The sequence below is a fragment of the Triplophysa dalaica genome, chromosome 9 (genome assembly GCF_015846415.1).
Source record: "Triplophysa dalaica isolate WHDGS20190420 chromosome 9, ASM1584641v1, whole genome shotgun sequence".
NCBI classification, from domain to species: domain Eukaryota; kingdom Metazoa; phylum Chordata; class Actinopteri; order Cypriniformes; family Nemacheilidae; genus Triplophysa; species Triplophysa dalaica.
In genome coordinates this window covers 647,122-670,550 of record NC_079550.1, presented here as the reverse complement: position 1 = coordinate 670,550, position 23,429 = coordinate 647,122, and the positions used below count along the sequence as shown (strand labels likewise).

Below are 23,429 nucleotides of genomic sequence, written 5' to 3'. Positions count from 1 at the left end.
CCTACATGGCTGGCATGGCCCAGCTCATTGTGGTTGCATCATCAGGCTGGAGGCTTTAGATGTTTTAGGAATATTATTCATCCCTGTCCTTTCTTCTCGATCTCGAGGCTTGTTAGAGATGACAACACACGAGCTAGGATTATAAAGACACAGCAAAGATAAAGACGAAACATACAAAGAGCAGAAATCAAAGATTTTCATTCTGGCAAATAAAATGTGTTTCTTGGATTTGAAAAAACGAGGTTTAGTCCAACACGAGACAGTGACTCGAATATTACAGAAGAAAACAACTCGTTTCAGGAGATTTGATAACAATGATGATTTAAGTTGATCTTAAGTTGATGAAGAGAACTCCTCCGGACAGCAGCAGAAATCCCACTGTCATCTCAGTCAATTTTCTCACTTTCCATCTCGTGAACTCTTCCCGCTGCTGACGCTGAAATTCTTCTCGTTTGTGTCTCATCTGTTTCTCTCTCTGCAGCTGCTCGCCATAGTGAGCTTGGTAGAACGCGTCGAAGTCGAAGGGAGCGTTCACGAAAGCGTCCGGCGCGCGTCGAGACACCTGGTGCCGGGGTGATGATGATGGTCGCCCGGCGGCCTGCGCGTCAGTGTGCGTCAGTACTCCACGGTCGTATCTCCTCCTGAGGGCGACGCTACCGAGCACACTGTACGCTTCCGCGATGAGAGCGAAGCGTCGCGCGGCATCGTCGCCGCGGTTTCGGTCCGGATGATAGATGAAGGATTGTTTATAATAGGCTGTCTTGATCTGCGCCTGCGTCGCGTTCGGGGAAATGTTCAGGATGTCGTAATACGCGGTTCGGTTACTGTGGGGTGAAGCTGACGGGTCAGAGTCTCTCCCGCGACTGTAAGCGCGTGTTCCTGTCAGAAACACGCAGTAACTTCTGAGGTGAAGGCGCATGTCTGTGTTCCTCATGACACACTGATCGCAGAACAATATTCCTGGAGACCACGCGCCCGTGCGCAGCGTTTTAAAGGCGGAGACTTTGCTTCTTACATAGCTCATGACCTCAGTCGCTATAACTGAACGCTACTTCCGGCAACACTGTGACATGAACTGACCAATGAGATGTAAGGTACCCAGCAAACACAAAACGTTTTTCAACTTATAACAATGTTACATTTAGGTTACAATTAGGTAATGTTCCACTACAACGTTTTTTTAAAAAAACAGCACCCTATAATTAAAAAATATGCAACCAAAATGAAACGTTTTAAAAACGTTTAAAAAAATACCAAAGTGGTAGGCTATGTTTTCTTATGGTAGTTTCATTAAAAAACGTAAACATCACGAAAATGAAACCAGGCCAAACAGTAACTTTTGTTACACGTTTTATTTAGGTGTTAAAATCTCCACGTTGCAATGAGACGTTTGAATACGCTGTGATAGTACCAAAATATAATCAGGCTAAATTCCAATGTTTAAGCCGTTTGATTTATTTTTTAAATAAATGCATTTAATCTATTTAAAAGAAACGCTTAAGACTTACAACAATAACACATCAGCACACAACATTTATTAGTTGAGTTTTTAATGAGTACCCTGCACACAGCTTTTATGATATCATTACAACCAGATATCCGCTGTTTTTTGCGTAATGATATATAGTTAATATGCGTTTCATTTAATATATAATATATAATAACCACTAAAATATATTAAATATTTTAAGAAAAGCCTATATAATAAGAAAGACCTTGTAAACATAATGAATGATGTTACCATTTTTTCTGTTTAACATCTATTGGACAGCTCTGTTGCCTAATTTCAGCAAGACAGTCTTTTTCTGTCAATGTGACAGACGTGGATAGTTTTCAAAGGAACGATGATACGTATAAGTTGGTAGGCAGCAATGAATAAAGTACCTAAAAGCAATACTTGAGTTAAAGTACATTATGTCTTTTCAGAAAATGACTTTGGTAGAGGTGAAAGTAACCTTTTAGTCTTGATTAAAAGTCTAAAGTAACAGATATTAAGTACTTTTTATAATAATATACTTAAGTATTTAAAGTAAAGCTGAAGCAAACAGTGTTAATATATATATTTTTTGTATAAAGATAAAAAACGGTGCTTACATAGAAATTTACAACTTTGAAAATGCTCTGTCTCAAGCTCAGTAGTTTTATCTGGAACATCATGTTGCCAAATTGCTAGACTGTACAAATACAAGTTCAGAAACCACATCTTTATAACTTTACTTTATAACTTATGACTTTATAACAGGATATTTCCCTCCCACACCCAATATTATCCCTCTAGGAGAACAAAATAAATATGTCTGACCCTTACTTCTTTCTTTTCTTGCATTTCCTAATGCAATGTTGATATGTTATCTGAGTAAAAGTCCTATAGCAGCTTTGATACAATACAATTAAATTCCGGGTTTGATTTTCAGGGCCGGCGGGTAATGACTGAGGTGCTCTTGAGCAAGGCACCTTAACCCCTACTTGCTCCATAAAATGTTGCTTTCGAATCGCTCTTGCGTTATTTGATGCCATCCACCTGTCGGATCTTGCGGTACCGCAACAAGTTGAACAAGCTACACATAGATTTAGTATTATCGTATGAAAGTGCATGTGTATGTTTGTGTGCGTGCACATGCATTTTCTTACTTGCTTGTACTCTTAGAGTTTGACTTGTTTACAAACAGGAAACGTTTCCACATCCACAATACAAAATGTTATGTTTATTGTTTTGAGTTATTAGGAGTAGATAAGTCAGGGTTAGGGTTAGGGTCGTTAAAAAGTCAGGAATTTTCCATTCTAAGAGTGTTATCTTCATTACAGTAGCATACATAACAGATCAGCAGATGGACGAGACCCTAAACCTAGCCCTTACCATTCTAAATACAGATAAATATAGACTGTGTATGTTCTTAAAGTCATGAAGTTTAGTTTCTAAACATTAAACTTATACCTGCCTTAACCATAGAACAGATAAACTCTCACCTTAACACTTTCTATAGATCACTATTCTGCCCAAAATAACCATAAACATTGGAAAACAATTGACTCAAACATACGTGTAAAATAAAGCTGAATCGTGCGCATGGTTTGCTGCAAAACGGGTTATTTTAGATGGTTATTTTGACTGAAAATCAATGATGCCTATGTCAATTGGGCACACCAAGATGGCGGCTCGAGCACACCGGTGGCTTAACCTCCTGCCGTTGGTTTAGCATTCTATGCGCAAACATCAGTGGTCTAAATGTTTGCTGGGTGCTGTGTAATTTGCTTTGGATGGCATGCAAAAAACATTTTTATGGGTAAAACATTGTAATCCAACAACTCTCCAGCATCATCGAAAATATCATTTAGACCAAATATTTTTATAGAACCTATCCTGGCAAAAAGTTAATCGTTTTGTGGACGTGTGAAGTTATGAGTGTTTGCTTGTTTCCGATATGGCAGGATTTGTTTACTGTATGCAGATAATTTCACTTAACGTTTATGAATATCAAGACTAATTGACCATACGTGCCATTTTTCCCGGATGCGTCCTGGCGAGGATTTTGGATGCATTTCTTTTTGCTGCCAAGAACAGAATCATAGTAACATACATTATGTAGTTAATTTTAAGTCAAATTCAGAAATAAATTAACAGTTCTTACAGCTTTTCAGTTTGCAGATCGTCAGATCATACGTGAATGTATATTTTCAAATAGTAAACCTGTGTTTTTCTAAAATATACTATTTATGAATGTAACATTTGATTAAGAAAAAATTGATTAATAAAAAAACATTTTTTTTTTGTGGGATCTGAGTCAAAATATCCAAATATGATATATCTCATACATGTTGAAAAGTTAGGCAGAATCTTACACATATTAAAAACACTTACATCATTCCAAAACCTGTAAATAAGACCAAAATAAGATTCGTTTCATCAGAGTTTGAGCAAAAAGAACAAGAATCTCAATTTCATCTCTAAACCTTGGAAGAATTCTCTTAACAGGTTCTATATATCAATTTATCTTGTGCGTCAAGGTTAATTATTTCAGGTTTTATTTCAGAAAAGCAACCGTTATATTTCAAAGTAATGTTGAAACTACAACGATTATATGTTTCGAGAGAAGTTGTATAATGTTTTTTTTTTACTGAAAGGTAAGCCTCGATGACGTGCTGTGCACAAACGCGCCTCTCTCCGACGCCTTTTGCATGTTTTTGTTTACATATACTAAAATCATACTAAATCATAGTTGTACTAAAACGGTAGAAATGCACTTTACATTACGACACCAAGGAAAGTAAATTATTTTGAATTTATTAAACGCTAGTGCAGTTGTTAGTGTTATTATTGTAGAGACATTTTTTACCACCCTTTATTTAGTAATTGTAATCCACATTTGATTGAGACACTTATCAGCAGTTCCAGTTATTTATAAATAGTTCAAATCCAATATTTGCATCCACTGTACCTTCCTCTTACATTTACAATAAAACGTAATATGACATTACCACCTACTTCTTCTCGTTTTCATTTTAAATATGGTTAAGGTAATGTGATTTTTTTCATTTTTGATCAAATACAAAACATTTTTATTGTAAAGGATAAGAAGTACTTTGCACAAGGGAAAACATTCAGTCAAAAGTACGCAGGAAGTGCTCCATGACTTTTACTAATAAACACATTCAGACAGGCTGTGTATAGTTATTAGTCTCGAAACTAATAGATTCATCAGATTATTGCCCATTATGAAATGTAACAAAAACTAAAGGTTATTATCCTATTACCACTTAAGTGATAAATCAATAGCGTTTAAGATGATGTTGAACAGGCAGCTTTCGTTTCGGCACTCCCCTGACTTTCAGTACGCCCAGTTCTCCGACCTGCAGATACCCCAGGGCACGTAATGTCATACAAAGAGTTGCTGTCTTTATTAACCAAAAACTGTCATAGTTGCGTGAAAAAGCTTGAACCAATTTAACTTCAACCAGCCGTTCATCTGTTTAAATGATGTTTAAGTATTACAATGCTAAACGTGGCTTTGTACTCGTTGTGCGTAAATGTGTGCCGGGTGCGTGTGTGTTGTCGCCTGAAGATGACGCCATCAGCGTGCTCCACGCGCTTCCGTGCATGTGGGTGTTGTGTGATATGAATTAACAACACACATTGTCTTTTTTTTATAGATTTTTTGCTGGGTAAATATCAACATGTCTTCAAGTTGTCGTAGACCTGAACACACGGGTCCACCTGAGGTGGTGAGTAATGACGTGTGCGCCACATTTAAAACGGACTTACACTGCATTACCCTGTTCACTTATACCTAGAAACTTAACTGCTCCTTTAAATATGTTTACCTTAGCGTTTCTATGTATATGCTGTTTTTTTCTAATAATAAGTTTATAATGCGTATTCTCTATTGCGGATGTTTACACATGTCACGTGTGATGACACTTTCTTGCTTTTGCTAGTTACCTTTGCTTGCTAGGTTGTATTCACGTTGTCTAAATGCTAGACGAAGGAAAATGTACATATTTTTTTCTTTAGTTAAAACATCCAAATCGAGATATTAACAATAATACCAGCAGTGCTGTTTTTTTACAGTTCTACAACGAGGAGGAGGCCAAAAAGTACTCGCAGAAGTAAGTGATGACAACATGGCAAACAGACACCAGTGTTTTAATGCCCTGCCCTTGATGATAATACACTGATGTTAATTCACACATGATCACAGTGAGCATGCTGCTATTAAAGCACTTCTCTTGAGTCCATCTGTATTCATCTGTAGTATAATTCACAATAATAAAACCCAGATGTGACTCTCTGATTACAATCCAATAGACATGTGTTGTGATCACAGTATCTTACATTTAGTTTTGTTTTTACCCTGTATTATCTGTTTGTAATATAAATTATGTATTGTGTAAAGCTGCTTTGCAACAACATGATTTTGTAAAAGCGCTAAAGATACAAATTGAAATGTGTGTTATGTAGCTCTCGTATGATCGAGATCCAGACGCAGATGTCAGAACGTGCCGTTGAGCTCCTGTGTCTTCCAGAAGACCAGCCGTGTTATCTGCTGGATGTTGGGTATGTGTGTATATATATGAGTTTGATTCACACATACGCTCTTGTCTTCACTGTCTAATATGATGTTTACAATGATTTTCAGCTGTGGCTCTGGACTCAGTGGAGATTATTTAACTGAAGTGGGTCACTACTGGGTTGGTGTGGACATCAGTACAGCCATGCTGGGTAAATAGACTCCACACACACACACACACACACACACACACAAACACTGACCGTCATGAAGCGTATGGCGGATAAGCTGAATGATCTGCTGTTCAATGAAATCTCTTGAGAAAGAATTGCTGTATGTGCAGAAGGTGCAGCTTCCTGTCTAAAAGCAAAACTAAAGCACGAGCCAATGGCGTTCCAGAATGATTGGGGAGTAATGAATGGTAAAATGTACTGAGCAATTGAGTCTGAACTAGAGTGATCTGGTACATCTCGTTCATGAACGCAATAAGCAAATCAGTCGTCTCATTGGAGAGCCAACTGAATGACCCGGTTCATCTTGTTCATGAAGGAAATGAGATGGGGCTGGATGGATGGCATGCAAAGACCCTTCTGAAAGTTCTGACTTTGTCGTCGGCACGCAATTCTGCTCTCGCTTTGTCCCGCTGTCCAGTGTTGGGCTCTGTTTTTGGATACTTGATTTTGGCCATTGTTCTTTTCCACTGAAGTAAGGCCTTGTGGTCTTATTTTGCTTGTTCGCATGACACCGTATGGGTCTATATTCTGATTCTAGCTCATTATTCACTGGCAGTGTGAAAGCGTTACAAAAATCCAATGACGACTGCACCAGGATGACTTCCTATTGTATTTCAACTTGTGTGTCCTTCATATTCCTCCACTTCTTCTTTTCATATTTCAGTAGAAATGTTCCTTGTGTTTCTAATATGTGACCCGGATGGACATTCACAACAGAGATTATCCCGCTAGACTAGAAGTGTCCAAAATGTGCGATGGAGCAGAATTAGAATGAAGTGTTGTGCATGTGTGTTCTTCAGATGTGGCTTTAGATCGAGATGTGGAAGGAGATCTGGTGCTGGGAGACATGGGTGAAGGAATGCCCTTCCGCGCGGGAACATTTGACGGCTGTGTAAGGTCTGTCTGACGTCAAGTCTTCATGGTTTGATGGGATATGTTTGTGTGGGTTGATTGTGAATGTTTGTGCCGTCAGTATTTCAGCTCTGCAGTGGTTGTGTAATGCAGACAAGAAAACGCACAGTCCTCCGAAGAGACTCTACCGTTTCTTCAGCACGCTCTACTCTTCGCTGGTGAGTACACGTTTCATCTGCTCCGTCATTAAACATCTGGACCCTTTTTCACCTTGATCGTGTTGGGGTTTTTTTTAAGGCAAGAGGTGCTCGTGCTGTCTTCCAGATTTATCCTGAAAACTCGGAACAGGTCTGTATATAGTGTTGCTGAGCAGTGGTGCCGGCACGTTCATGCACCATCATTGTCAGAATCTGTATGATGACAAAATTATGATGATGATGATGTTGTTCTCCACAGTTGGAGCTGATCACAGCTCAGGCCATGAAGGCAGGATTCACCGGTGGGATGGTGGTGGATTATCCCAACAGCAGCAAAGCCAAAAAGTATTTCCAGCCGTCAGTCTCTTTCCTTCTTGTTGCTCAGCACAGATATATTTGATATATTTGCTGATTGTAATCTTTATGTCTCGTGAAGGTTTTTCCTGTGTTTATTTGCTGGAGTATCAGGTGTTTTACCCAAGGTGTGTACACGCACACACTTTTATCCAAAGCCACTCACATTGCACAATACTATATATTTGTTTCTGATAATGTGCAATACCTGGGATCAAACCCGTGACCTTGATGTTACTAGCGCCACGCTCTAACCACTGAGCTACTGCGTTTTATTTCAGGGTTTGGATTCAGAGTCCACTGACAGATGTTTATCATCTCAAGCTCAGTTTACAGCACAGAGGTAAACACTTTCCCCCACTTTATTCATCTTTGTCAATGTTAGTTCATGTGTTCTGTGCATCACAAGTATAACTTGGAAATGAAAACGAAGAAGTTTCTTAGTTTGGGTTAACAACTGTGTAAGTAGCACATGGAGCATTATTGTGATTTGTTCAATCTGTCTGTAAGGTCACGTTTTAAGAATTTGAAGGGGAAATCAGTGAAGAAGAGTAAAGACTGGGTCTTAGAAAAGAAGCAACGGCGACGCCGACAGGGAAAGTATGTCTGACATTCTTTTAAATATCATTCACCTCGGTGTATGTGTTACTAATATTATTAAAGTAAAAATAATAAATCTTCAAAAAAAATCAGGGCCTGGTTTCACAGACATTAAACACTGTTGTTAATGCACTCATCATTTTATATGGTTATTATTCATATTTTAAGAACTCTGAAGAGTTGTCTTTTGTTTTTCACCTTAAATTAATTCTGGGCTCAGACAGGCGGCTCATTCGCAAAGTGTGTTTTTGAACAGTTCATACTGTTTTGCATTTTGTCATGTGATCTGCAGCTTTGGTGTTTTTCCTGTCTGTAGGGAAGTGAGAGGTGACACAAAGTACACGGGCCGTCAGAGAAGACCTCGATTCTGAGCCTTCAGCTGTGTCACCTCAGTCGCTCTGAATATAACCCATCCTGATGTATTCTGAAGTGATGAAGTTGTATTGTCTCAGGAGATGAGCAAAACCTTTGTAATGACTGAAGTGTTTAAAGATACATTAAAGATGTTCATACAGCAGGAGCATAATCATAAACGTTTTTGCTTCACTGGCCATTGTGTACATTATGTGATTTACTTACTGCTCAATGAGTTTGATCAGAATTACATTTTAATGTTAACTGATCAAATAAAAACAGTGATCAACCTTTCAATGAAGCACAGTTTATTTTTAATTAGACATACGTAAATTATTTTACACTTGCTGTAATTTGTTTAATGATAATCTTCTTGGTGTCGAGTTTTATCTCAATTTCATCTTCAGAAGTTTTCGTCAGAATAAAACCGTGGAAAATTGACACCGGCCACTACTCGTGTCTGCTGATTTTTGTTAATTCTGGGCTTATTTTTTCTGCGGAATGACACCTTTGAACTAAATAGACCAATTGTGAAGAACTTTTAACAAATTTAAAGACGCAAATCATTTGAATAAAAAAGTAGAAGAAATGAAGCATTTAAAAACAAGACATAACTTCCTGGAACAATCTGAGGGCTCTGTGGATCTCTCTCTCTCTCAAATTGGTTTCTTGAACATGACAATGAGTTCACTGTACTAAAATGGCCCCCACAGTCACTAGATCTCAACCCAATAGAGCATCTTTGGGATGTGATGGAACGGGAGCTTCGTGCATCCCACAAATCTCCATCAACTGCAAGATGCTCTCCTATTAATATGGGTCAACATTTCTAAAGAATGCTTTCAGCACCTTGTTGAATCAACGCCACGTAGAATTAAGGCAGTTCTGAAGGTGAAAGGGGGTCAAACAGAGAATTAGTATGGTGTTCCTAATAATCCTTTAGGTATGTAAAAATTTGGGCTATGAACTAATGTTTTCAGATTAACGCGTTAAAAATATTTAACGCAACATGTTTTTTTCTGACATCATTGTCTTCATTATATAATCAAACTCATATTCATATAAATGCCTTTAAACTATTTTTAGGGGGTTACGGTGGCTTAGTGGTTAGCACGTTGGCCTCACACCTCCAGGGTTGGGGGTTCGATTCCCGTTTCCGACTTGTGTGTGTGGAGTTTGCATGTTCTCCTCGGGGGTTTCCTCCGGGTACTCCGGTTTCCTCCCCTGGTCCAAAGACATGCATGGTAGGTTGATTGGCATCTCTGGAAAAATTGTCCGTAGGGTGTGAGTGTGTGAGTGTGTGAGTGCGTGAGTGAATGAGTGAGTGTGTGTGCCCTGCGATGGGTTGGCACTCCATCCAGGGTGTATCCTGCCTTGATGCCCGATGACTCCTGAGATAGGCACAGGCTCCCCGTGACCCGAGGTAGTTCGGATAAGCGGTAGAAAATGGAATGGAAAAAAAACTATTTTTAAATAGTTTAGGCCTTTTTAAACTATTTAGGCGCTATTTGATTGGTTGTACTGACAGGTCCAGTATAGATTGAAACATTTTGTAGCTTTAATGAGTATTCTGCTGTTTTTCATGTATTTAGCAGTCAACACTAAAGTCTTTGAGAACTTAATTTATTAGACAGGTAGGAAGGGCACACTTATTATTATGGGTTTGATGAGTAGAATCAGTTCCAAAGCCAACAATATTAGACTGTTGGCTTTCATTCACAAAATGATTCTGTTAAAGAAATGTGATGTTTCTACATTAAATTGGAGATAAAATGTGAAATTGTAGAATGTGAAAGTATAATTAAAAACATAAATACTGTGTGTGAATAGTTAGTAAATTTTTTTAATCGATTCACAGCACTAAAATAAATATGTTAAATAAAATTAGTGTATGTTGAATTTCAGTGTGCGATTAATCGCACAATGGGAGCGATTAAAAACTTTAATCTGTTGATAACCTTAGTAAAAATATAATTTTATCAGACTCAAAATCTGCTCAACCCATCTAGTTTTTTGTAGAGAAATAAGCACTCATAAAGCATAAATTTATGTAATCATTTTTTTTTATTAAAGTTGAAAAGTAAGAAAACGGCTCCTTTTTTGTTTTTCCTCAATGAAAAACAAAAATTCAGCTTGATTTTTCGCAAAAAACACAATTTCTTTGACGGGAAGTTAAGCTGGTATAGAAAATAAAACGCATTAATACTCAATTTAAATTAAATAAACTCTAAGTTATGACTACTGCGTATTTACAGCTTATTACTGGTCTGTACTTCACAGGCACCTTCATCTGCTGATAGTTTATTAATGGTCAGTCTTAATCTGCTGACTTTTTTTAATTCTGCGCTTATTTTTCTTGTAAATCTGCGGAATTTCGTGGAATAGTTTTACACAAGAGGCAGAGCATACAGAGAAGCTTTTCGATATATTCTCAGTTAATATATAGATTATAGTCACTTGTATTGTCATTTTAACAGTAACATCTATTCATTTGCGCTTCTGTGCACATCTTCTGAACGCGCACTTAGTGCAGTTTTACAGATCTAAATCTGGACACTGTCAACACGTTAGTTTTCAATCAAAGGGTTGGAAAAAAAAGTTTCTTATGGCAATCTGAATAGGAAAGCCAAGGTTGGTTTATATTTATATAAATAATATATATTTCCCAAGCACCGCGGCACCGCGCTTGATTTGTCCATTGGTAAACAACAGCCACCGTCACAACCCTAAGTCTAGGTGAACAAGAGTGTAAATACAGTAGGCCTATATGTTGCACGAAAATATGTTTTATTTAAGTTTTGAATGATTATTAAAAATTTTAAAGCCGTTACAGGCACGCAATGGATCTCAGGATATCCACAGCTGTGAAGGATAGATTCGTTCTTCACGAGGTCACATTTTTGGCTGCTTTTGAAGCAACCTTTGAATCGGGAAAGCCTTACCAGCCTTCAGTCGTGCTGGTGTGACACAATCTGTCTTAAAATGCAGCCTTCGCAACACCCAAATTGGGACACAGCTACAGAGAGCACAGAGAACGTAATCGTTGGGGGCACCACCATCGTGTGTGTTTATTGACAACAGAACAGCATGTTTTGAGAACGTGGGAACAAAGTAATGCAGACCGATAGTTTATTATTGAGCGTCATCCCCGACCCGATTCTGAAGGCAAAATAAGAGGCTAATTACCAATGTGCAGTACGTAGCGGAAACATGGGTTATTCCTCAGATGTACAGATTTTCTCACCTTTCCTAGGGAGAGTGAGGGGGACGGATCGAAATCTGAGGGGGTCATGTCGCACCCGTCCCCAGTGCCATCTGCGTGCCTGGGTTCATGGAGCCTCTCAATAGTTCCAAGAAGTTACTAGTAACGCATGGAGCTGCGACTAAACCAGGGTTGTCAAACTCTGTTCCTGTAGGGCTGCCGCTCTACACAGTTTAGGTCATGCTTTAATCAAACACACATGATTCAGCTAATCAAAATCTTCAAGATTACTAGAAACATCCAAGCAGGTGTGAGCAGGAGCTGGTTGAAGCTAAACTGTGCGGAGCTGCCACCCCCCAGATCTGAGTTTGACAGCTTTGGACTAAACAGACAAATTGTGAAGAACTTTAAACAAAATTAAAGACTCAAATCATTTGAATCATGAATCAAAAAGTAAAAGAAAAAAACAAGACATAACTTCCTGAAACAATCTTAAGGCTATGTGGATCATGCGACTCTCTGTTTTGGAACAGGTGTTTTTCAGCAGGATTTAATCAAACATACTCATGACACTGTAATTCACATGCAGACCAAAAGGAAACACAAAGCCTGAAGTCCCTGGAACAGGTATAAGCGAATGAAAGGGTGACGTGACGCGGAGGGTTGAGATAACTGAGCGGTGGACACGAGGGTTCTCTTATCTCACCCGCTGTGATTAAACATGAAGGATCGCATGCAAGAACTCAGAGTGGTAAGAACAATCTAATCATTTCACTTCTTGTTAAATGTTGCTCATACGTAAGACAAACATAGGCGTGATAACACATCATGTAATTACATCGTTTTCAAGAGTCAATAATCAGATGGTAGAGATGTTCTTTAAGCATTCGTTTTTAAAGCCTGTAACAAATCATGTTTATCATCATAGACTGTTCTCCTCAAACAGAAATGTAAAGATGTTATGAACTGAATGCTAGGTTTTGAGGTGATGAATAAATGAAGCTTATGTGGTGGACAGACATTATTTTCTGGCTGATTCAGAACTGTTTACAGATCCGAGTACAATCATTGACCACTGAACAAACAGACACAAGACACTTTCAGTCCCGTTGAGATTCATGTATTGATTCACTCATTTACCTGCAGCTGCTCTCTCTTGCTCTCCCTTTACCTAAGATTTGATGAAATATGATAGAATATAATCAGCATTAAAGATATTACAGCATATGAGAGTACACATGAATGAAGGGTAGAAGTGTGTTCATGTGTCATCTGTATTTCTCAGGGAAACGCTCCAGAGGAGAACACTCACGTGCCTGTTCATATTGACATGGATGAGTTCTTTGAACAGGTAAAATGTTTTTCTGCGATTGTTTCGAGTTCTCAAGCGTGATTTTGACTCCGAATATTCGATGAAAAAAAAGATTGATGAAATGTGTTGGGGGACTCATCACATCATCATTTGGATGAATCTTCATTTTCCATCAGCTGTATTTCTTATTTGATAAATGACAAATGATGCACAGAGGGGCAGGCCCGGAGCCCACTCATACAAACACATGTGCACAATAAAGTTTATATTAGCCTATAGGGTACTATGTGTATGAAACTCCTCTATCTTATACAGGATCACATAGACAAGTTACAAACTATGATCACAACCTGAAGGACAATATCACCACCAGTACACATCCTCCGTCTTACAGGATTTAAATATAAGAAAATATAATAACTTTTTTAGGATTAATTACAGAAAGTTCCTAGGAATATTCTTAATGGCAATTCTCAAATATTTTCATCTTCATTTTTTCTAAGAATAAATGGGCATTATTTGTCAATGATTATACTTAAATCTGTCCATTTGTCCAAAAACACTGTGGATTATCTAATAATGAAGGCTAAATATTGGTAAAGTAAGGGCAGTTACATTTTATCAAAATAAAATCATTCATAATTGGCAAGGAAACACCACCAGATATAATTTAAAAGAACTGTTACCTAAGTTCTCACATGAAACTCACATTTTTCTGTCTTTCTGCAAATTGATTTTCCAGGAGGCATGAAACAACGGTTCTGACATGGTCGATATGTTCAGCTTCAGTCTTGGAATATCTTATTGATGTAGGGAACTGCAAAACGCTTGAGTAGATCTTTGAAAAATCATTGATGAATGATTGGAACACTGCTGGGCCGTTGGCTAGTCCACAGGGCATGACTTGGTATTCGTGGTGACCTTGGGTAGTGATGAAAACTGTTTTCCATTCGTCACCTTCTTTAATTCTAATCAGATTATATGCACTTCTGAAATCTAGTTTAGTGTAGATAGTGGCTTCTCGTAACTGTTCCAGAGTTGATGGGAATAAGGGGAGTGGATAGTGAAATTTTACTGTGAAATTTCTGTTATCGATACAGGGTCGAAGTCCCCTGTCCTTTTTCTCAAAAAATATCCTGCAGCAGTGGGTGGCGTGGATGTAAGAATGAAACCAGAGCCTAATGCCTCCTTAACATACTCCTCCATGGCTTGACTTTTATTCCTGGACAATGGATAAATCTTACTTTTAGGGGGCATGGGATTGTGATTTACATTTACATTACATTTCATTTACATTTACATTTAGACATTTAGCAGACGCTTTTATCCAAAGCGACTTACAAAGAGTTTAGGAGGAATAAGCGATAGTTCATACAGGAGCCATAATACATTAGATGCCAATACAAAGTTACTGGTTTCAACAAAAGCTAGACCACTACCTGTTGAGAGAAAGAGTTAGTGTTTTTTTTTTTTTTGTCAAGTATTCACAGAAGATTTGGGTTTTAAGTTGTTTTTTAAATGTTGTGAGAGATGTGGTTGAACAGACAGAGATAGAAAGAATGTTCCACCAGGAAGGAGTTGTGAATGAGAAAGAGCGGGAGAGCGATTTACTGCCCTTATGGGAAGGCAATACAAGACGCCGCTGGTTTGCTGAACGCAGGGATCTTGATGGGGTGTAGGAGTGCAGGAGAGAGTGGAAGTAAGCCGGTGCAGATCCAGTGATAGTCCTGTAGGCAGCATTAGTGACTTGAATCTGATACGGGCTGCAACCGGTAGCCAGTGAAGAGAGATGAAAAGGGGAGTCACGTGAGCCCTTTTGGGCTGTAGGAAGACGAGGCGTGCTGCTGCGTTCTGAACCAGCTGAAGTGGTTTGAAGAGCAATGGCACAGTCCCAGGATCGGTGTGGCGGTAATCAGGGGTGCCGCCAGAAATTCTGGGCCCTATGGAAACCAAAATTTCTGGGCCCCCTACAAATAGGAAAATAAAAAGGGGGTCTGCTCTTCTGGGCCCTTAATCAGCCTGGGCCCTTAGAATCATCCTAACCTTCCACTCCTTTACGGCGCCCATGGCGGTAATTGCGTGGCTTTGATTTTGCTGAATACTTCAGAGAGGTCGTTGTAGTAGGTTGGGATGTTCATGGTTGTTTTGGTCTTTCAGCTTTCTATACTCTTGGATATACATGGGTGTGGGATTGTGGGGAAACAGTTCTGTAGGCAGAAGGGGAACCAATGTGTGAGTTCACCATGATGCCAAGAAATGTCAGGGTCATGGGCAGAGAGCCAGGGAAACCCTAGGATAATTTCCTGTTTGGGTGAGTTAGCTTCTTGATGTAGCAGGCCTACTTAGAAAATTTGAGTTTTAGTCTGATCGGTAATCCCCTCCCCAATAAGGGTGTCATCAATGATTTTAATCTTGATTGGAGGATTACATGGCTGAGTAGGAATGTTGTACTTAGTGACAATCTCCTTGTTAATTAAATTCAGAGGGGCCCCAGAGTCAATCATCGCTGTCAATTCAAGAGACAGAGTATCAGTCTTTAAACACACACCTGTACACTGAATGATTTGTTGCTGAGTAACGAAAAATGTTCAATATTTACCCTGATTTGTGATTTGTGCAGACATCCCAGACTATGATGACCTGCCTCTCCACAGTAGAAACATATGCGTTGCCTACTACGCCTCTCTCGTTCCTCCTTGGAGAGTCTTGAGACACTGAGTTACATGGGTTCCTCATGCTTACTAAACTGGAAATGGTAAGAGTTGGTAACTGACGTAAAATTCTCCTGTTAGTTTGTCATCCAGGAGCTTGTCTCATAGATTTATTTATATAGCGCTTTTCACAATGTGCATTGTTCCAAAGCAGCTATACAAATCAGAAAAACATAAAAACACAGAAAAGTACAACACAGCTCTCTGCATGGTGTTTATAGAACGAGCAAGATCATTATAAAAAATAATATCTAATAAATAAATAGATGTAGTCTCCCGGTGAGCAACACTGCCCTGTTGTGGCGAGAAACACAAACTCCAATGATTGATTAATGTAGAAAAAAAAACAGGCTCAGCCGGGAGGGCCATATGGCCAATCTCTAGTTGGGGATGGGTATATGAGGTTCACCTGGATCTGGCAGAATCTCTCCCTACCTCAGGATTGGCATCCCGAGGCGGAGGCAGAAAGAGAATAATTAGCGTAGCTGCTGTTCATTAACTATGCATTAAGTGAAAGCTTGGATGAAAAGATGTGTCTTTAATCTAGATTTAAATTGGGAGAGTGTGTCTGACCCTCGAATAGTATCAGGAAGGCTATTCCAGAGTTTAGGTGCTACGTATGAGAAAGCTCGTCCCCCTTTGGTGGATTTTGTTATTCTAGGTGTTGTCAAAACTCCAGAGTTTTGAGATCATAGAGAGCGTGATGGGTTGTGATGTGATAGAAGCTCTGTTAAGTAGGTTGGGGCTAAACCATTCAGGGCTTTGTAAGTAATTAAAACAATTTTAAAATCAATACGATACTTAATGGGTAGCCAGTGAAGCGATGATAAAACGTTTTGGTTACGTATGTAACCTCAGTTCACTGTTTGAGGGAACGAGACGTTGTGTCGAGAACGACAGATGGGGTTCGCCCTTGAGAACCAATCAACTCTGACTACTATAGAAAAGGCCAATGAAATTTGGCGAATGAAATTTGCATGCCGGGCTCCGCCCCCGGATATCCAGTATAAAATGAAGCCAGCGTGCAGCATTCATTTACCTCTTGTTCTGAAGAGCCTGAGAGCCTCTCACGACTGCAGCAGAATACGATACGTGTTTGTGGCATAAGGGACACAACGTCTCGTTCCCTCCATCAGGGAACTGAGGTTACATACGTAACCAAGACATTCCCTTTCTGTCGGTCTTTGACGTTGTGTCGAGAACGACAGATGGGGTTGCCTATGGAAAACGCCACAACGCTGTATCGCGTCACAATCTCAGCGAAGCAACGGTAACGAGCATGGGTGTGTCAGCTCGAAGCTTCGTGAAACTTGTAACCTTCCAGTGTGGTGGTCGGGGGTTCCCAGAGCTTTCTTGGAGAAAGATGGGTACAGCCCTGACCGGTAACCATTCACGGACGGGGCCTTAGCTCTCTACTGGCGAGAGGCCGTCTGGCTCGGGTTTACACCGGGTGAGCGCAACTCTAAATCAGAGAAGCGCTGCAGAGGCCACCTCCTACCCGTGGGGAGGAATATGGTGGAGATATATAAATGGTCTCGTCCTTGGAGGAGAACGCATGGAACGTGTGGACTGGGTAGTTAACCGCGAGGTGGAGGTCCACCTGAGGAAGCTCATGGGTTACCATGTGTGGGAACCATTGTCATGAGGGTATAGCAGACGGAAACAGCCCACGGGGGGGTGTTACTGCGTCTGATAGCACCAGGACGGTAAGAACTATCTGTGATAGGTCACATGGTATCCCGCCCTAAGAGGGAAGGCTGCTCTACCCAGCCAACCCCCAGGGGGTGCTTGCTTAGTGATGGATGGAATGCCTGTTCTTAACCAGTGTTTGGGTAAGAAGGAAGGTTGGTGAGGTACCAATTTTCTTAGCCATGTGTTTGGGTAAGAAGAAAAGGTTAGATAGCACACTGACCCAACCTCTTGGAGGGTGGGAAGATGCTTTCACAGGCATACGCCCCCCCGGATGCCACTCCTAGATGTCGCCATGCAGGACGTGGGCTGACACCGGGTTTACGCGAAGGTTGTTAACCCTTGCGAAGGTGTTTGGGCGTAGCCCAACCCGCAGCTCTACAGATGTCTGCTAGAGAGGCGCTTCTCCCAGTGCCAAGGAGGTGGCTAAACTTTGTGTAGTGAGCCCTCACTGCAAATGGGCATGGGAGATTCTGAGATCGGAATGCCGTCGTAACGGCATCCACGAACCAGTGCGCCAGCCTCTGCTTGGAGACAGCCTTCCCCTTCTGCTGTCCTCCAACACAAACAAGGAGCTGGTCAGAGCTACTGAAGCTCTCCGTGCGGTCCAGGACACAACACGGATGGGGTTGGGTCTTCCTCCCCAGTGGGGAGTGCCTGCAAGTCCACCACTTGGTCCCCGAAGGGAGAAGTGGGAACTTTGGGCACGCATCCGGGCCTGGGTCTCAAGATAACGTGACAGTTTGCCAGGGCCGAATTTAAGGCAATCTGGGGACACAGAGAATGCTTGGAGGTCCCCTACCCTCTTGACGGAAGCGAGCGCAAACAGGAGGGCCGTCTTACTCAGGTGAGGAAGATCGGAACCTCCGAGGGGCTCTCAAGAGGGTATGGAGCGGAGATGAGGCGGATTCCGCCCTCTCGCGCCCGTTAGGAACCTGGTGACCAGGTTGTGTTGCCCTAGAAACTTTCCATCAACTGATTCGGGATGAGTGGCAATAGTGACTACATACACTTCCAGTGTGTAGGGGAGATGTTAGTCTCCAGTTTCGTGAGAAGGGGAACACAATCCTAGTCAAGCACCTCAGTGGGTCCTTCTCGTTGAGAAAGACACCAGGACGAGAAGAGGCACTGTCTAGAGGCGTGTAACCGCCTAGTAGATGGGGCCCTAGCCTGGGTGATGGTCTCTGCCGTATAGGGGGAGTAGCCATCTCAGGATATTCTCATCCCGTCTAGAGACCAGACATGGGAGTTCCAGAGGTCTGACCTGGGATGCCAGAACGTGTCCTTCCCCTGAGAGAGCAGGTCCTCTGTCAGGGGAATGGTTCAGGGGGAGTCGCTGTCCAGAGCATCAACTAAGAAGCCAAGTGTGGTTAAACCAGTACGGTGTAACCAATAACACTTGGTGCTCCTCTTCCCTGACCTTGCACAGTGTCTGTGCAAGGAGGCTCCTGGGGATGAAAGTGTGCTTCCGCCCATCAGCTGAGCGCCAGGGCATCCGTGCCGAGGGGGGCCTCGGACAGGGAGTACCAAAGCAGACAATGGGTGGTGTCGCGGGAGGCAAAGAGGTCTATCTGTGCCTGTCCGAACAGCACCCAAATGAGCTGGACCGGGGATGGAGTCGCCACTCTCCGCAAGGCGTATACTGACGAGAGAGCGCGACGGCTGTATGGTTCAGTTTGCCTGGGATGTGTGTGGCCCGCAGGGAGCGGATCACCTGCTAACTCCACAGGAGGAGGCGTCGGGCAAGTTGTGTTAGCTGCCGTGAGCGTACGCCACCTTGGCGATGTACGGTACGGCTGTCATGCTGTCCCGGAGGACCAACACGTGCTGGCCCTGCACTAGAGGCCGGAGCCTTCTCAGCACAAGCTGCACAGCCCACAACTCTAGGCAATTGCATGCCAGCGCAGACGGGGGCCCGTCCAGCGCCCCGCTACTGCGTGCCCGTTGCACACTGCACCCCACCCCTGCAGCGAGGCGTCCGTCGTCACCACAACGTGCCTCGTAATCTGCCCGAAGGGAACCCCGCCGGAGGAAGGTCATGGAAGACCAAGGGGTTAGGGTGGGTCGGCAGCAGGGCGACATCACCATGCGCCTGCTGTCGGTGTGCCACGCTGTCCTCGGAACTCAACTCTGTAGCCAGTGTTGAAGCGGTCTCATGTGCATTAACCCGAGGGGTATTATCCCCGCAGAGGATGCCATGTGTCCCAGGAGCCTCCAGTTCCAACACTGACTGGGCGCGTGCTGCGGACAGCTGCGCCGACAGAGTTTAGTTCCATACCGAGAAAGACGATGCTCTGCACTGGGGAGAGTTTGCTCTGTTCTCGGTTGACCTGAAATCCCAATCGATCTAGATGCCGGAGCACCAGGTCCCTTTGTGTACACAACAGATCCCACGAGTGTGCCAGGATAAGAAGGTGGTCGAGATAGTTCAGGGACAGACCGAAAGGGAGGACTCTGTACTGATATGCCCACCCCTCGAACGCGAATCGTGGAACGGGCGGTGTCGAGAGGATCGAGACATTGGAGTAAGCGTCCTTCAGGTCAATTGCCACGAATCAATCCTGACACCTGATAGATGTCATGATGCGCTTCTGCGTGAACATCTGAATGGCAGCTTGTGAAGGTGCTTGTTCAGGGTACGCAGACCGGTGGGGCGCAACCCGCCGTCTTTCTTGGGAATGATGAAGTGCGGGTCGTGACCCACTGAACATCTTGGTTTGAGGAACGAACTCAATGCCTGTTTCGCCAGAAGGGTGGTGACCTCTACCCAAAGTACGGAGGCGTCCCTGCCTCTGACAGAAGGAGAGATGATGCCCTGAAACTTGGGAGAGTCTCTGGCGAACTGAATCGAGTAACCAAGACGGACCACCCGCATTAGCCAGCGAGACAGTGTGGGCAGCTCTCGAGCTCCCAGGGACTGTACAGGGTGACCAAGGGGGCAGTCTGCTTCATCATTACAACAGGGGGTGGTTCGTCGGCTGGCGAAGCTAACCATCTGTCGCGGGGGGTCCCCGGAGGGAAGGTTGGCTCCGCCTTATTACCTGCCTGGCGGGACAACGGTACGCACTGTCGGTTTAAGAGGGGTGACAGCTGTCGTATGTGTACGACCTCACACCTCGCCAGGGTGTGAGGTCGGTTCGCCGAGCACAGTCCAGTGGAGTGTGCGATCAGCTGCAAGTACACCCGGGGAGAACGGAAAAACTCTGCGAGTAAGTGGGCGCCAGGCCCTGAAAAGGTCCCGGCCTTGGCGACAAGACAGGAGTCGTCTCGTTCCGACCGAACAGAGCCGTGGCTGTGAAGGTTCGGGCCCGATGTTGTTCTCCCTGGAGTCTTCCCGTCAGAGTCCCTTCTCGTGAGAAGTTTGCTGACGGGGTGGAGGGTTTCCCCCTCGACCTCTGCTTCCGGGGTGCCGCCTGTGGGGGCACAGGAACCGGAATCGATGTCGAAGGGGTCCTGGGTTGCAGGTAAGCAGACGTCACGTGAGATCTCGGAGGCCTTTAGTTGCGGTGAGAAAAATGTGGTTAATTGCCACTGCCTGCTTCACCGTCATAAACTGCTGAGCGCAGCCCTCGACGGTGTTTACCAACAACCCACCCTGCGAGATGAGTGCATCAAGAAAGCGGACTTCCTTGGTGTCACTCTTCTGCACAAGGTATAGCCGGGGGTGTCACTCCTGGACCACTACCGTGGACATCGTTCGACCCAGGGCCCGTGCCGCCGCCTTAGTCGCCCGTAGAGCGCTGTCAGCGGTGGCACGGAGATCCTGCATTATACCCAGGTCGGCCTTACCCTTGTGGGGCTCTCTCAACGCCTGGCCTTGGCGGACCTGAAGGCCATGGCGAAGAGAGAGGAGGCAGCCCTTGGCTGCCCTACCATTGAGGGAAGTAAGGGAGGTGGAGCTGGTTTTTACTGGAGCGGTCCGTGAGTGGAGCGCTCCAAGTTTTACACAGCTCCTCATTCATCTCCGGAAACCCGGGTTAGCATGAATGACCTCATTTCTGCTTCCTCCTAACTCGACCACTGGGGGTGGAGCTCGGATTCGTCAGAGTCGGATGTCAGTCTCCCTCCGATGCTGCGAGTGACATCTCATCTACGTCACACATCGTTCCTGTGTGCGTGAGAATCCGGACGGTATGCCACCGCCGGTTGCGGAACGTTCAGAGCAGCGAATCGGGGTGCGATCGGCCCGTGAGCACTTAGCTGGCGGGTTTACGTTCGCAGAGTTCCCCATATCACTAACGCTGCTAACGTGGGTGGTCATCGGGGCCGTAGCCACAGATGTCACAGCCCGAGTAGCAGACGAAATGGTGGCTGGTTCCCGTAGGAAGACAGCCACCCGTGACCGCTACTTCTAAATGACAATCTGCCCGCAGTGCGCGCAGATGTGTCAACGAACGCTGCTTCAGTGTGCTGGACGCCCACACACCTAATGCAGCGATCGTGCCCATTCCCTGCCGCACCAAAGAGAACAGCCGCGCTGGAGAATGCTCAGTCAGTCCTGAAAAGGACTTTTAGATAAAATCTCACACACCTCGGAACTGCCGAGACGCCCAGGGGAAGGTCACTGCAGGTAGGGACGATCCGCTGCTACACGTCGTAGATCCGGCAATGTAGAAGAAGAAGAATTCGTTGAATTCGTTCTGTTCGTAGTCATGAGCGAAGGCTCTGAAGAACAAAAGGTAAATGAATGCTGCACGCCGGCTTCCTTTTATACCAGATATCCGAGGGCGGAGCCTGGCATGCAAATTTCATTCGCCAAATTTCATTGGCCTTTTCTATAGTAGTCAGAGTTGATTGGTTCTCAAGGGCGAACCCCATCTGTCATTCTCGACACAACGTCGAGAGACCGACAGAAAGGGAACTTGGGTTATGTGATCGTATTTTCTTGACCTGGTTAGAACTCTGACGGCTGCATTCTGAACTAACTGTAGATTGTTTATTGACGACACAGGACAACCACTAAGTAGAGCATTACAATAGTCAAGTCTTGAGGTCACAAATGCATGAATAAGCTTTTCAGCAACACATAAAATATTTCATAATTTGGCAACATTTCTAAGGTGGAAGAAGGCTGTTTTTGTGATATTTGAGATGTGATTTTTAAATGACAGGTTGCTGTCTAATATAACGCCTAGATCATATTGTATTTGTTGGAGTTACAGTAAAGCCTTCAATTTGCATGTTATAATTGGAGATATTCTGTTTACGTGTTTTTGGTGTGATAAATAATACTTCCGTATTGTTAAAGTTCAAAAGAAGGAAATTTGTAGTAATCCAATGTTTTGTATCTTCGATGGACTCTGCCAATTTGGATAGCTTGAAGGAATCATCTGGTCTTGATGAGATATAAAGCTGAGTATCATCTGCATAACAGTGGAAGCTAAAACAGTGGGGCAGAATGTACAGTTGAAAGAAAAAGTATGTGAACCCTTTGGCCTTACTTGGATTTCTTCATAAATTGGTCATAAAATGTGTTGTGATCTTCATCTAAGCCACAACAATAGAGAAACACAGTCTGCTTAAACTAATACCGCACAAACATTATACGTTTTCATGTTTTTATTGAACACAACATGTAAACATTCATAGTGCAGGGTGGAAAAAGTATGTGAACCTTTGGGTTTAATAACTGGTTGACCCTCCTTTGGCAGCAATAACCTCAACCAAACGTTTCCTATAGTTGCAGATCAGACCTGCACAACGGTCAGAAGAAATTTTGGACCATTCCTCTTAACAAAAGTGTTTCAGTTCAGCAATATTCTTGGGATGTCTGGTGTGAATCGCTCTGTTGAGGTCATGCCACAGCATCTCAATCGGGTTGAGGTCAGGACTCTGACTGGGCCACTCCAGAAGGCGTATTTTCTTCTGTTGAAGCCATTCTGTTGTTGATTTACTTCTATGCTTTGGGTCATTGTCCTGT

The 23,429-nt window shown here is 43.0% G+C and overlaps 3 protein-coding genes across 6 annotated transcripts in view; 2 read left to right on the top strand and 1 right to left on the bottom strand.

Annotated features, from left to right (window-relative positions):
* Positions 1 to 182: 182 nt before the first annotated feature.
* dnajc30b (DnaJ (Hsp40) homolog, subfamily C, member 30b) lies at positions 183 to 1,024 on the bottom strand. The gene has a single exon (XM_056756541.1). It carries the CDS (start codon positions 1,022 to 1,024, stop codon positions 323 to 325), a length of 702 nt encoding a protein of 233 aa, XP_056612519.1. The 3' UTR covers positions 183 to 322.
* Positions 950 to 9,043, top strand: bud23 (BUD23 rRNA methyltransferase and ribosome maturation factor). Of its 2 annotated transcripts, none has more exons than XM_056756540.1 (13): positions 950 to 1,089; positions 5,149 to 5,220; positions 5,567 to 5,604; positions 5,957 to 6,052; positions 6,135 to 6,217; positions 7,039 to 7,135; positions 7,212 to 7,308; positions 7,388 to 7,438; positions 7,547 to 7,632; positions 7,724 to 7,769; positions 7,923 to 7,984; positions 8,152 to 8,241; positions 8,558 to 9,043. In XM_056756540.1, the coding sequence occupies exons 2-13, from the start codon at positions 5,173 to 5,175 to the stop codon at positions 8,610 to 8,612; spliced, it is 849 nt and encodes a 282-aa protein (XP_056612518.1). In that variant the 5' UTR covers positions 950 to 1,089; positions 5,149 to 5,172; the 3' UTR covers positions 8,613 to 9,043. The 2 variants fall into 2 exon arrangements, with proteins under 2 accessions (XP_056612518.1, XP_056612517.1); XM_056756539.1 differs by having other exon boundaries at positions 1,020 to 1,094.
* Positions 9,044 to 12,425: 3,382 nt separating this feature from the next.
* stx1a (syntaxin 1A (brain)) overlaps positions 12,426 to 23,429 on the top strand; it is a 47,495-nt gene continuing 36,491 nt past the window's right edge. For 2 of the 3 annotated variants that reach the window (XR_008907451.1, XM_056756403.1), the window contains exons 1-2: positions 12,426 to 12,548; positions 13,083 to 13,148. Coding sequence is in view for 2 of the 3 variants with exons in the window: in XM_056756403.1 (XP_056612381.1) it covers positions 12,519 to 12,548; positions 13,083 to 13,148 (96 nt within the window). In the remaining variant the exon portion in view is untranslated. Of the gene's footprint in view, positions 12,549 to 13,082; positions 13,149 to 15,729; positions 15,865 to 23,429 lie in introns of all 3 variants that reach the window. The other variant, XM_056756404.1, reaches the window with a different exon arrangement.